Source organism: Falco peregrinus, chromosome 2, assembly GCF_023634155.1.
Source record: "Falco peregrinus isolate bFalPer1 chromosome 2, bFalPer1.pri, whole genome shotgun sequence".
NCBI classification, from domain to species: Eukaryota; Metazoa; Chordata; class Aves; order Falconiformes; family Falconidae; genus Falco; species Falco peregrinus.
The window spans coordinates 56,685,516-56,699,840 of record NC_073722.1 but is presented as its reverse complement, the minus strand read 5'-3'; the positions used below and the strand labels follow the sequence as shown (position 1 = coordinate 56,699,840).

The window sequence follows — 14,325 nt, the reverse complement described above, 5'->3', positions numbered from 1 at the left end:
AACTGATGGATTTCAAAAGGTTTTGAAAGACAGTGAATTATGTAGCCCTGTTCCTCTATTCACAGACTCATTAAATACGACTGAAAAAGTTAGAGACAGTGGTTTTCCTTCGCAGAAGCCATTCTGGATTGTGCCTTTTTAGAAATAATAGTGACTTAAATCCTACAGTTTTGCTTGTATATTAACATTGTTCAGTTTGATGTTTCTGAAGTGATACCTAGCAGGTCTGAAATGCCACTGTTGTTCCATTTCTTCACCTCTCCTCTTCTTTTAAAGATGGCCCTCCTACTCTCAGCAGGAGTTGATTTTAACTGAGAATTTAAACATTGTTGTTAGGTTAGCTGCTCCAGTACCAAGTGGCTGATGAATATCAGCAGGCCTTGGTAACCCACTGTCTTTTAGTTTATTACCCTGCATCAGCATCTCCTTCTTTTGACACTCATCTAGGTAATTTCCCTAGATTTTCTTCAATATCCTTTTTTCCATTTCACAATTTTCCTTTATTGCTTCATTTGTTCCTTAGGAATACGGACAATCTGAGATGCTTTCTCTTCCTTCAAATTTTCTTCTAGTAGTCAAAGAATTTTTATTATTTTTGTTTCCTGTTTGCTTTTCAGAATGTTTATTCCCATTTTTCTTCTAGTACTTACTCATGGAATAATTTCTTCTCTAGTTTTGGGAGGGATGGATTTCTATTGCCAACATTAAAGCACAAAGAAAATTCAGATTTGGGACTACCTGAAACCAGCTTGTCCTGATGCCATCCTTAGTCCTGTGTCATTTGAGAAATCTCATTGGCACTGATTTTATTTTAAATTAATGGCACTTTTATATGCCTTAACATTCTAAACCCAGAAATCAAGTGCAAAAAATTAATTTTCTCACTATTCATGTGCATGTTATTTTAGCTCTAATCCTCCACCTCTCTCAGTGCTAGCAAGCTGCTGGACCTACACAGGGGTGAGACAAAGTGTTTTTTAATAGGTGCTCCAAACTGCTCAAGTAGAAAAACGTCTTGTAATCCTGTAAGTACCCTTAAACTTCCTACATCAAACTTTCTCAGTAGTCACGTTAATTACATAATATATTTTAACGGCAGGATGAAATTTTATAGACTAGTAAAGAGTTTTAATGGCTCCATAAACATCAGAACGCAAAGTCATAAGAAGAGTTCATCGCATATTTTGCAAAATGCGGTCCATTTGACAGATCAATCCATAATAAACCTAAGGACCGTGGCTATTTTCAGGGCAAAAGGACCTCCCAGAGAGAAAGGGACTTGGGGACCGGCTGTGCTTATTTTCTTGCTGATGGGGACAGCAATCCTGCTCCTTGGAGCCAGTGCCACCAGCTGCAGCAGGGAAGCTGTTTCGGCACTTACTCCATAACAAATGCATGTTTTCTCCTCTGAGCTCATCCCTCTGCCGTCATGCTAGGACGCTGCCCGCTGTGTTAATCCACCAATAAAGAGACCTCAGGTCACACAATAGTATGTGCTTTTACCTTCTGCCAGTACCCCCAGGACTGGCTATTAATTTTCAAGTCGTTGAATTTTCACTTAATGTACTGCAGCTTTCTGAAGCGTGGTGAGTTTCTTTAACCATTAAAGCAACTGTAAACTGTATACGTGAAACCAGATGATGATGTGTAAAGAAGCAGGAGAACCCGAAACAAAACACTGCCTTTCATCGGAATAACCACTGAATGGGGGATTATTTGCGTATCTGTGCAGTTACATTTTCACTCAAAAGGATGGTGATGACGACGACGATGAAACGGTTTGCTCCTTATGCTGAGTATCACGCAGCGCAGGTTACTCCAAGAGTGCCCCACTGAAAGCTGCAAGCAGGGACATCTCCGGGGCCAGGGAATTGGGTTGGGAAGAGGTTCAGAGGCCACCCGACCCTGAAGCCGTGCAAAGAAATACGCAGTATTCGAGCGCTGGTCCCTCTGGGACGCAACCGCCTGGCCCCGCCGCCGGCGGAGAGGGCTCCAGGGGCGCAACCGCCGGTGGGGCTCCGCCACCGCAGCTGCTTCTCCTGCCCCGGGATGGTGTGGGGTGGGGTGGGGTGGGGTGGGGGGTGGGAGGGGGGGGGCGCTTAGGCTCCCCTGCAGGTCTCCCGAGAGAGGCAGGAAGAGGGAGCAGCAGAGGGGAGACAAGAAGGGTCTCCTTGGGGTGGGGGTGGGTAGGGGGGAGAAAAAGCGTTTTGCATGTTGTAGCAAAGCCGCATTTTGCAGCGCAGCACCACGCACCGTCCGCTTTCTTCCCCCTTCCCCCCCCCCGGGGGCGCTCCGCGGCCGCGCAGAGCCGCCTGCAGCCTCGGGGCTTGCGCGGCTCCCGTTTCTTGGGTGCGCGGAATTCCCGCGGCTGCACTTGCGCGCCGAGCACCCCGCCTGCCTCAGTATGGCTTTAGGGACCGCGGCTGCAGGGGGGGGCGCCTTCTGGGGACGGACGGGGGGCCGCAGGGTGCCCCCTTCCCCGCGGCTGGCGCCGCCCTCCCCGAACCGCGGTGGTGCCGGACGCGGGGCCGCGCAGTCCCCGCGGGTGTCCGCGCACGTCGCCCAGCGCTTCTCCTCCCGGCTGCGGGTCTCCGCTGCAGGGCCGAGAGGCTGCTGCTCTGCTTGCAAGCCGCCCTCTGAGCAGCTTTGAAAGGAAGAAAAAAAATATAGATGTGTGGCTTTAAACATATATTTACCATTTCATATATTATGTATATTTATGTGTATATATAAGATATGTTTTATTTCCCTCTTCGGAGAAAATAGCAAATCAATGCCACCCTTTCTCCTAAGCATGTTTTCCTTCTAGTAAGGGAGGCTCCACCTCTGCTAGGGACGGATTCGCCCAGCAGTTTTTAGGATAATTTATGGAGCAACCTGATGAGCCTATTGGGCGAGTTGCTCGGTCCTCGCAGAGTGGGTTCCTACCTGTTTGGGTGTTTTATTTATTCCCCCCCCACTTCCCCTCCCCTCCCCCTCCCCTCCTTCTGCCTGCCGTGTGCCGGGGGGGGGGGGGGACGGTGGGATTGACAGGGTCGCTATTCCCCAGCCTCTCCGGAGAAAACTCGGGGAAGGGAGAGCGCCTTCGCGCTCATGGATGCGTGGGGGGGGCCCGGCGCCCCGCTGGAGCCGCCGCCGCGGGGCCCGGCTGCTGCTGCTGCTGCTGACCGTGCGGTTGGGGAGCGGGTGAGTACGGCGGGGACCCCCGCACCGGCCCCGGCCCCGGCCGCCCGCACCCGCCCGGCGGGTCTCGGCTGACCTACGCGCCGCGCCCCGGGCTGAGCTCGGGGGTAGCCGGGCGGGCTCGGGGAAGGGGAAGGGGGCGGGCTACGCGCCGCCAAACTTGAAAGCCCCAAAGGTGCCGATGCTCCGGCGGCGGCTCCCGCGGGCGGCGGCGGGGGGGAGCCGGCACCGGCGAAGTAAAACTTCAGCCGCATCCCACTTGTTCGCTGAGCGAGTTGGCGAGTCCGGGCTCAGCTCGGTGCCGGAAAAAGCGCGTGTCCCCCCCGGCCGCAGGGGGCGGCCCGGGGCAGCCGGCTGGCGGGGGTGCCCTGCGCCCCGAGGAGGAGCGGCGGGGGCTGCCGCCCGGCACAACCAGCTGCCCGCAGCGCCGGCACCTCCTCGCCGCCGCGCCCGCCGGTTGCCGCTGGGAGAGGAGCTGGATGTCGGCGGCGAGCGGCTGCGCTGCTGGCGGCTGCTTCGGGAGAGCCCGGTCCGGCAGCTGGCGGAGGCGCGGGGGCCACCTGGTCGCGGCGGCCCCTCGCTGCGCTGCCCGCGGTCCGGGCGCCCTCGCCGCGCCGGCCGTGCCGCTGCGGGCCTCGGCGTGGGGCGGGCCGCGCCTGCCTGGGCCGGGGCTCTGCGCCAGCCCCAGAAGTTGGAAACGGGCGTTTGAAGGGAGAGTTACATCGGAAGGGCTCCGAGGAAGCAGCGGTGTGGTGCTGCTGCGTGCATGTGTTATCGGTACCCGTAACAACTTAACGACGAGCAGTCTGATCGTTCAACTCCATTAATAAGTCAGAGCTAACCGAACCATTCCACAGGTTATGCTCTCGTAAAAATCACAGAGCTGTACTGAAGGGGTATTTGACTGTTGCCCAGCGTGTCCTTCTTTTTAATGACAGACCAAATTATTATTCTAAGAGGATGTACAAATGTGTAGTAGAAAGGCTAGCAAAAAAAATAATTAATAGGTCTGTTAAACAGTTTTTAAGTGCGTCAGACTCCAGACCCCTTCCCCATACTGAATGACGATTTATTAGCCTGTGAGAAGTGTGTTGATCTCATTTCATATCTCATCTCTCATCTTCAGAAGGCTGCTGTGTTACCCTGGTCAGAAACACCACTGATCATACTTTTCTTAATCTGTGTCTTTTCAAACCTTGATTTATTATGATAATGTTTTTCAAAAGCATTGATAGAAATCATCCCAGTGCAGTTGTGCATCTTCAGAATGTTTCCTAATGAACGATGAATATTGTACTTCAGGTATGGAAGAAATTATCAAGTGGTTTGAGAGAAAATATGCATGCTAATTTTGCAGTTCAAAGACTTAGTTACAAAGAAGGAGGACTACCTAAAAAAAAATTTAAATTTTTTTTGTTTGTCAAAATGTGGTTGTGATTGCAGGACTAGATGTAGATTATTATGTACACATCTCATTAACAGTAACATTTATAAATAAGTTGATAAGAAGTCTTCCGTGAAAAAAAGAGGTAACTTATATGCATTATTTTATTTTGTGTTCCAGAACATCTCAGATAAAATGGAACCTTTGTATAAATATCCATGTATCTGAATCAACTATTTCCAGGCTTGCCTTTCATTTAGAGGCTACATGGGAAAATGGTGGTTGAGAGTTTTTTCTTTTTGCCTTTTATTTTTTGACCACCAATAGACATGTTTTCAGATCCTGATTCTCTGAAATGTAGTGCATGACAACTCGGGGGGTGGGGGGGGGTTGCAGGGAGCTCAGGAGCTGTGGCGCCCTTTAGCAGCCTGCCACAAAGTAGGGTGGAAATACTATTTCTGCCTCTCTGGATGTCTTTCTGTAGTTTCAGCCCAAGCTTCTCCTTGAAGTTCAAGCTAAAACAGAGAAGGCATGCTGTTCTCAAGAACAGATCAGGTTGCACCAATTCTGGCTGTTTTTCTCAAAATATCTTGCAGGAGCCAACACACCTTTTCAACATACACTTTTAAAAGGTTGCAAATTGCGTCACGTTTAGTATGCATTTATGCACCAAGTAATTATTTGTGCTGAGTGAATAAAGTTACTTCAGGTGTAAGAAATGGAGCTAAAGCCTAAGCAAAGACATGGGAAGTTGAGTCCACCTTTTTTAAAAAGAGTTTATCCTTTTAATGAACTGCTCCAAAGCTGTAGTATGCCAGTAGACTGAACTTCCTTCGCCAAAGGGATGCATTGCAGTTGAATGCTGTCCCATAAAACAGTTGTTTCCCCCCAGTTCTGCATGTGCAGCACAAACAGACCAGAACGGCCAATGCACTTGCTGTAACTTCATGTGACAGTATTTTGAAGGACTGCTTTTGTCAATAGCTGACACCTCTTCTGTAGCAGAAACTGGGCTGTGAGCCTTTCTATAAGGTATGTGCAGGCAAAGAGTAGTTACCCAGCAGTCACTGTAGCTCTAAATGCTCGGCAAACCCATTATTCTTCTTGAAATAAAATAAATAGATAATTCATAGGGAAAGCATAAGAGCTGACAGTATAATTAATATTATTTCTGTAGTGCTAACCATACAGGTGCAGCCTAACTAACTTTTTTTTCTAGTTTATAATGCATTAAATGGTATGTGCTGCTCAACATCCCTAACTATATTGCAAACTTAACTTAATTTTGACCATATCTTCCCTTCAGTTTTGTAACCCAGTGTTCTAAAAAGCAATTCTGTATGCTCCATTGCAATGTACCTGTCAGCAGGTGCAAATGTCAACTAATATTTTCTTTTCCATTACTCTTATATAATACGGCCTACGGTTTCTTCTCATATAAATTCCTGGATCAGAGTTAAGCCTGTCATAACAACATGGGTTTCTTAATGCTTGATAATAGTGTTTTACTGTTTCATTTGAACATCTGTGATGTTTATTCATTATTATCCTCACTCTTACTTGCTTTGTTCATGATGTGACAGTGAAGAACTGGTTATTTAGCAGTCCCAGTGGTTTAAAATATGGTTTATTTTATTAAAAGTGTATTAATATTTTTTGTTAGTATAAAGTTTAATGAGATATAAATATTGAGAAATATTTTTTGCACATAATTTTCTTACAGTGGATTCAAAGAAAACCTTCAAACTATGGCAATCCATTAAAAAAAAAAAGGCACTCATAGCAAATTGAACAACTTTAACTTGCTGTTTGTAAATATGCCTGATGTTAAATAAGAGCACCCTTGCTACCAACTCAAGCCTTTCTGAGCTGGATAGAAAAGGTAACAGGTGAGCACTTGTCGGCTTTGGTCACCTTTTTTCTGGATACATGAGTTTGGCTACAGAGTAAATTACAAGGGGGTTGAGGGTTCTGTGTTTTTTTCTTTGAAGCTGTAGAGGAATTGTAATAATCTAGGTTAAATACAATACCTAGTTTCTATGGCCAGTAGGTAGGACTACTTAAGTGGACTTGGCATATGCACTGTTTGAAAGTGAGTTGCCTTGGTTTGTGCTATCAGGTGTATATACTAAAAAAGTAATGGTTGAACTCACAGGAAAACAAAGGTGAGCATCTCCCAAGATGGGCAAAGAGCCTTTTTTATAGTACCATTTATGAAAGAAGAGTACTAGGGCTTTTTTAATTACATGCATAGCCCTTTCTTGCACTGCGTACTAAACTGAGTGCATATTTAGGTGAAATAGCGGTATCATAACTTATTTGGTAAAGAGCAGTAGAGAGAAACGGTAATTATAAATGACAGAATATAGCAGACTGACAGGAACCTGTCAAAGGGTAGAGGATGACTGTGACACTGAATTCTATATTTTTAACAATTTCTCTGAATGGTAATAATTTGTAAAGAGTAATTCAGGTGCAACTGAATTAAATTGGAGATGACACAGAAGTCCCAATTTTGCATTTTTCACATATGTTTTTAATAAAGTTGAAAATAGTGTGGTGTGTTTAGTGGCCTACCAACCTGTGTAAAAACTTGATTCTACATATGTAAGCTTAAAATGGTAAATCATGCAACAGCACTGAACTAGCAGAGGTAACTTGAGCGACTAGAAAGGTCATCAGGAGCTGACCAGACCAGAACTTACTTCAAGGAAGAGCAAAGTCTCGGTGATACAGCAAAGGTGGAAAGAAGTAGTTTCTAAAATAGGCTTTCATTGGTGGGTATTCAAGCCAGTAGTATCTGTTGTGATAATTCAGTCTGATACCAGAATAAACAAAACTGGAGAATTTACTCTGTCTTTTGCATCAGGTTTGTTGCTTCAGTAGAACAGTTCTAAATTTCTGCATAAAGATTTGACGAGAAGAAATCTGATGAAGTATTGTACAGTATTTCCAGTTTGAGGTTTCTCTGGCTTCCAGCCAGTGGATCTTCTGCCTTCTACTAGCTGAAAAAGCCTGATTTTTCCCCAGTGCTACCTGCTGCAGCTGGCTTAGCCACTGGATCCTACGTGCAGCTCTTTGTGGGGAAATCTAGGCCATACCTCTGGTTCTGCAGGGCAACCTCAGGGTGCAGACCCATGGCTGCAGCTGCTTCTCAGGAATGGAGTGCGGTCTGCAGCTCTCTGCTCTTCCACAGGGAAAACAGTCATCAAAGGTCTTCATTGCCCTGTGTGCCTCTGCCAAGTTTTGCCTTGATAAGAACTTAAGGCACCTCAAATGAATCCTGAAAATTCTTAAAGGAATCAGCATTTTGGTCAGAAAACTTCCTGCCGCCTTGCTTTTTCCAGCCTAGTGTTTCATGATATGTTGTAGATCATGTGCTCATAGAAACCTTCTCATCTCTTGGAGACGAGGAGCTGCACTGCAGTAGTATGCCTGGCAGTTGTTGCAGGATGAATGGTCTAGTCCAAAATGAAAGTTTTATACAAATGTATCACAATTGGAGATACTCTACACAGAGCGGAAATTTCCATTGAATTGGATTTACCCGTGCTACAGTCATGCTAACTACTGTTAGAAGTATTTCCCTGGTATATGTAGTTTAAGAGGCAACTTGATAGCAGCTTACATTTTCCTCTCAGGTAAATAAACTGAGCTGCTTACATTTCTTCAGAAAATACTGAATTATTTAACCATTTTGTAAACTCTTTCAATTTTTTCTTTGAGTAGCAGACCTCAAAAATGGGTAGATCATCTAAATATTAGCCTCATTAATGGCAAACACACAGAGAATATTACTTCCCTACTGCTACTTCATAGTTAAGAGATACTCTATCCCAGAATTAGCTCCAGTACTGTTCCAGTGTACCTCATGTTCTCTTTGCTTTCTGCCTTGATCCTCAGTTCCTTTTCCATGTCACTGCATTTACGTCTGATGAGGTATGAATGGCTAATTCTGTGTTTCTAAATTTATATGCAGTTATTTTTCTTATTTTCAGGAAGACAGACAGACACAGTGAATAGGAAACATCTGACGTAACATGAGATACATCCCCTTTGGATTATATTATTGAGGTCTTAAATAGATCATTAGTCCTTTCATTTAATATGGTTTCCTTCTTATTTACGGCAGTGTTCCATGCGGGATTAAGTCTTATTATTATTAATGTAATACTATGATCCAATTTATCTTTCAAAACAAAGTTCATCTGGATGGAATTTGTATCAGCAAAAAGCTGTAGTATTAAGTACTAATTTAGGTGGAAAACTCTGTCACTGTAAGTCAGAACAAATTTTTTTTTACTTCATTTTCCGATGCCATATTTACATTGCAGAATAAATTTTGTAGATGTTTTTTAAAATAAAGTACCTCAGTGTTTTCCCTAGGGGAGAAAAGTACTTGATCTCTCCAGTATAGAGCCATTGAATGTGTGCTGGATTGTATCAGACCTGCTGCAGGTGAGCTGTGGACCTGTACCTTAGGTTCTTGCTCTGCCAACGAGGACCTTCCAGCTGATGACCTGCAGCTTGCATCCAGCAGAGGATGACCCTGACAGCCATAACTTTTAGTCACCATCTGACAAGAGGTGCAATACTCCTGTTGTAAAAGATAAGTGCTATATTTAATACGCAATAAATTACAGTGGAGAAGACATAATTTTGCTTGCAGAGAGAGAGCGAGAGCACAAGCTTTTTATTAGATGGTTTAGGTATTTACATTAGCCCTTATCGAGTATATTCACCTCTTTGTACAATTATTCATTAATTTAATTGACCTTTGGGTTAGTCCATAATTGCCTAATGGCAGTTACATTGAAATTTCAGTGGAACACATTTGCCATATTTCTCCTGGGGACATGTTATCATTGCCTAGTTATTGTAGTTGTATGGCTTTTTCTATGATTTCAAGCCAGATTCATCTGTATGCCATGAATATGGTACACAATTCAGTGCAAGTCTCTAGTTCTGTGGCTAGTTCAGTCTATAAATATTTCTTTGCCTCCTGTAGGAGTAGGTTGATACCTGCTTACATGTGTACTAGAACTTGAAAGTATTTCTAGCAAGCTTGTTTTTGTGAAATGCTGTAGTAGATTGGTAGTTACATGAAGATTTTGCAGGAAATATGCAACAAATTGTGTTAGAACAAATGTTCACATGAATACCAGAGCTTAAGTGACTGAAAATGTCTTATAAAGAAGAGTGCATCTTAAGTATTTCTTGAGATGCTTGTGACATTTTAGAGTAGAAATCTTACAAAGTTGACTTTGCAATTTGATTAATGTTATAATGACTGTGGGATGGCATTTAATTGGAGTAACTGCTTTTTTTTGAGCTTATAGTTCTCAGCATTCATTTATGTTAGGTTTAAGTCTAGTTCCACTATGGGAAGTGTTTCTTGGATCAAGGCACTTGACCCATCAACAATATATCAGTTCATTCTGAACTTGATGACAATTAACCTTTCATCAGTCAAGTGTAGATAGACGTCTGTGGTCTCTTGTATGGGGTACTGACATTTGGCACACAGATTTATGTGTGTCTGCATGTGATGATCCTAGTCTGAAACTCCCAGGAGACCTGATAGTGCCATGGTTAGTACGTTTCAGGTATCCAGAAAGGTGATGCTTTTTCATCATCGTGTCCTTCCTTGGTAGTTTGAGGTTATTTTGTCCTTTATTTAATACCATTTGTCCCTTTTCAGTTATATCTGTTTAGGCTCTATAATTTGCTATCGTTATCCTTTTATCTCCTGTTCTCCGAGTCTTCATTTATTCGCTGCTGTTTGGTCTGGATGATCAGTGGAATATGGCTGTTTACATTTCAATTATTTGATTGCATGGTCTGGCCAAAACCCACAATGAAGGCAAAACTTACCAGCTGAGAAGATAAGACTTAGCAATTTACATTTCTAGGTTTCATTCAAATCTATTTAAAATAAATCACGCTAAGAATTTTAGTAGGTTTCAAATTCAGTTTCAGACAAGTCCATACAGTTTATGCTAAGACCTGCTTTATCTTCCTGATATTTTTTTTGTTGTTGTTGTTGCATGCACAAACTGGAAGGCTTTCCTTAGAAGACATCTTGTAGAGGAAGATGAATATAGATTTGTCTAAAAATTTTACAATGAAAACATGCTCTTCATCTCAAAGATTAAATTATAGTTGGCATGAGGGCCCCTACTAATTTTTCAGCTAGCATTAGGGAAGTTTGTGCTAGAAAAAAGAAAGGACCTACTCACTGAAGGTCTTAGGTAAAGAGCTGCATTAAGGTATTGTAGTAATGGTTTTCTCAGAACAGAGGATGAGGTGTACTTACACTGCAAGTGTGCATGCTACACTCAATAAGTTACCCGTTTTTTCTAAGCCAAAACAAAACACACAACACATTCTGCAAGTCTGTAATCAGAATGTGGAAGAATTGATGTGAGAAAACAGAAGTGAGAAGTGTGTCCTATTTCCTTGCTTGTCTGTGGTGAAACAAGAACTGCTGAGAGCAGCAGGAATAACATTTGCATAGCCTTTCCTGGAGACAATTTGTTTTTTTCTTTTATGTTGAAACACTGTTTTTTCCAAGTTCATATGTTTGTGGGCAGGGCTGCTGTTCAGAGGGAGCTGGAGAGGCTGGGGGAGTGGGTTGACAGAAGTGTTAGAAAATTCACAAAGGATGAGTGCCAAGTCCTGCACCTGGGTGGGAAAGCCCTTCTCAGCAGGATGGGCTGGGGACTAGCTGGCTGGGGAGCAGCTGTGCCAGAAAGGACCTGGAGTTCCTGGTGGACAGCATGGCACCTTGGCAGCAAAGAGCCTTGGTCTGTGTGGACAAGTGCACACTCGGGAGGCTGAGGGAAGTGATCATGTCCCTCTGCTCAGCACTTGTGAGACTGTATCTGCTTTGGGTTTAAACTAGAGGGAGCTCAGCAGAGGGCTACCAAGCTGGTCAAGCAGTTCTTGCCCTGTGAGGAGAGGGCAGTTCACCTTGGAGAAGAGGTGACTTTGGGGGACCCAACAGCAGCCCCCAGCACTCATGGGGAGTTGATCAAAGAGACAAAGGTAAGCTCTTCACAGTGGTGCATTGTAAGAGGATGAGGAACAACGGTGGTGAACTGCAACAGGGGAAATACCAACTATGTGTAAATAAAAAGATCACTGTGAGTTTAATTAAACAGTGAAACAAGTTGTTCAGTGGGATTGTGGGGTCTCTGTCCATGGAATTTTCTAAGACCCGAGTGGACTGTTCTAAACATCCTGGTCTGAGTTCAGTATTGGCCCTCCTTTGAGTAGAAGTTGAATTTCCCTTGTAAATTGCATGATTCTGTGGAAAACAGCAGGAATCGGCTTGTTTGTTGGTTTTGGTTTTTTGTTTGTTTTGTTTTTTTGTTTGGTTTGTTGTTTGTTTTGATTTGATTTTTTTTGTTTGTTTGTTTTTTAAAAGTATGATTTGCTATCTTACTTGTGCAAGGTTCTTGCTCTCTATTGTATAGCATAAAAGAGAGGGCTGCAAAACCAGGTAGCTGTCTCCATTGAGATACAAATCTTTTTGTGACCACATATGGAGTTAAAGAGCTATTTTTACTAGGATGGTCAGAGTAAGATCACTATAATAATCAAGCTGAATATGTTTGAGAATCCAGCAGCGCTGAACTGGCACAGAGAATTACCTGTACTTGTGCAGATAGTTATGAGGAAAAGTTTCAGTTGACTTCTGGACTGCAACTTGGTGAGAGTAGAGACGGCAATTATACTGGTCTGAACATATCAATATTTGGATGAACTTTCAAGGAGAGATTAACTCTGTGTTGTATGAGAAGACTGATGGATAAAGAATATCTGTGATGCTTTTTGTTCAGGTGATACATTTTTTTGAGATCTTTAAAAGCCATTTGAATTAATAACAAGTTTGACCAGTGTAATTTCAAATAATATGTAGGATTATCTGATAGTTGACTTGGAGGACAGCAATATGTGTGAATCTCAGAACAATCTTCTCTTTAAGAACACATCTGTAATAATACCTGTTGGTTTTAATGTTAAAATTCACATATCTATAAATGTTCTTTGCAGTCAGGTTGTGCCTTTATGAAGTGTTCAGAGTTAAGTCTGCTTGTGTTGTTCAGTAATTTCTCTTCAGATTAGTTTTTGTTATATTAGTGTAACAGAGATGTTGAAAATCATTTTATAAGAAATGTGATAATGCCTTTAAGTGAAAGGCTTGCTGGGACTAAAATTAATTGTACTGAACTTACTGTGTGGGGGAGAAAATGTTTCATATCTTTCAGAGAAGTACTTCAGAGCTGTCATGACTCAAAAGAGCTTGATCGCCTGATGCTTATGATGTGTATTAAGATATCACAAGTTTGATAGCCTAAACACTCATATATGTAGGCAACACTTTTCATTACAGGGAATGAACAGCAGGGGTACCTGCTTTTACTCTGTTAGTGTTATAAATGATCGTTCATTTTATTTTAAACAAAGTTTTCCTTACTTAATACTAAGTGAACTTATGCAGCTTATCCTAAAAAAAAAAAGTTTTATCTATGTAAGAATTTCTTATATTTTTTCCACACTTTTCCTTGATAATTTTACTGCTGACTTAAGGTCCAGATTCATCCCTTCAGTAAAAACTCAGGAAGGAGAAGAGGAACAAGAAACATGTCAGGAAATTATAAATAGCCAGACAAATAGGACGTTAGAGAAGGTGAAGAGCACAAGACAATGTGTGTATCAAAAAGAATAACCCACCTAACAGTATGTGGTCAGCATACTGGAAAAAAGATGTAGGGAATAAGTAACACATACTTCAGTGGGAGAAATACATTTTGACAAGAAAAGAATATGCCAAAGTCTGGCAAGGCAGATGGAGGGGGAAATAGATTGATGAAAGCATCTAAGATGGAATGGGTGAGGGAACAAGAACAGAGATTTTTGTCCATAGAGTGTCTAAACCAATTTAGGAAGGACAGAGATGAAGGAATATGACATCAGTAACTCTGTATTCCACAGGATTAAGAAGAGCAATTAATGCTTTCTGGAGAGAGTATTTTCAGCACCTGCATTTCTTTGTTTGCAGTTACGCTTATTTTCCTGAATGGTTTTGCAATGAATAAAGCATATCAGTGAAGAAGCTGATGATGAAATGTAAAAGAGAGTTAGTTTCTGCAGAAATGTAATAGAATGGATGAGTATGAAGTCAGCCATCAAGACTGGAAGATAAATCTTGAGAGATGTTTAAACCATCCACTACTGACAGCTGGCAGTGGAAGTAAGCTTTCAAGAAAATCTTTTGAAGAAAAATGTAATTGTTTCCTATTCTAGCAGTCATGACTATGTCATCCTGCTGCTGTTGCAGCTGCTGAAAATAAGTAATATTTGTGTGTAAAGATACTACAGTCTGCCTGATGCCCTTGGTTTCGAAAGATTCAAGGAAATATGTAAACATGTATTTTAAATTGCTGACATAAGAGTAACTACTAATTCCTACCATGTTGAAGTTGCATTTTGCTCTCTCTGTAAGGAAGTTTCTTCTGTTTTAGGCACTGCTTAAACTTACCATCCTCCTAGAGATCAGATTATGATCTGGACCTGGTCCTATGCCTTGGTGATTCATGTGACACATGCCTAAGTACTTGCTTTTTTAGATTCTTTATTAGAATAATCACCAGCCTCTGTAAAAACATCTGACTCTGGATTTTGGGTTGTCAGTGACCATATTTTGTGTTTCAGCAATGCTTTAGGTCTTTTTTCATGTGTGGAATTTGGCT

At 42.6% G+C, this 14,325-nt stretch overlaps 1 protein-coding gene across 1 annotated transcript in view; it reads left to right on the top strand.

Moving 5' to 3' along the window:
• Positions 1-2,891: 2,891 nt before the first annotated feature.
• Positions 2,892-14,325, top strand: part of GABRG1 (gamma-aminobutyric acid type A receptor subunit gamma1) — a 58,597-nt gene continuing 47,163 nt past the window's right edge. The window contains exon 1 of the mRNA XM_055796678.1: positions 2,892-3,186. Within this exon, the coding sequence (XP_055652653.1) occupies positions 3,098-3,186 (89 nt within the window). The 5' untranslated portion in view covers positions 2,892-3,097. The remainder of the gene's footprint in view (positions 3,187-14,325) is intronic.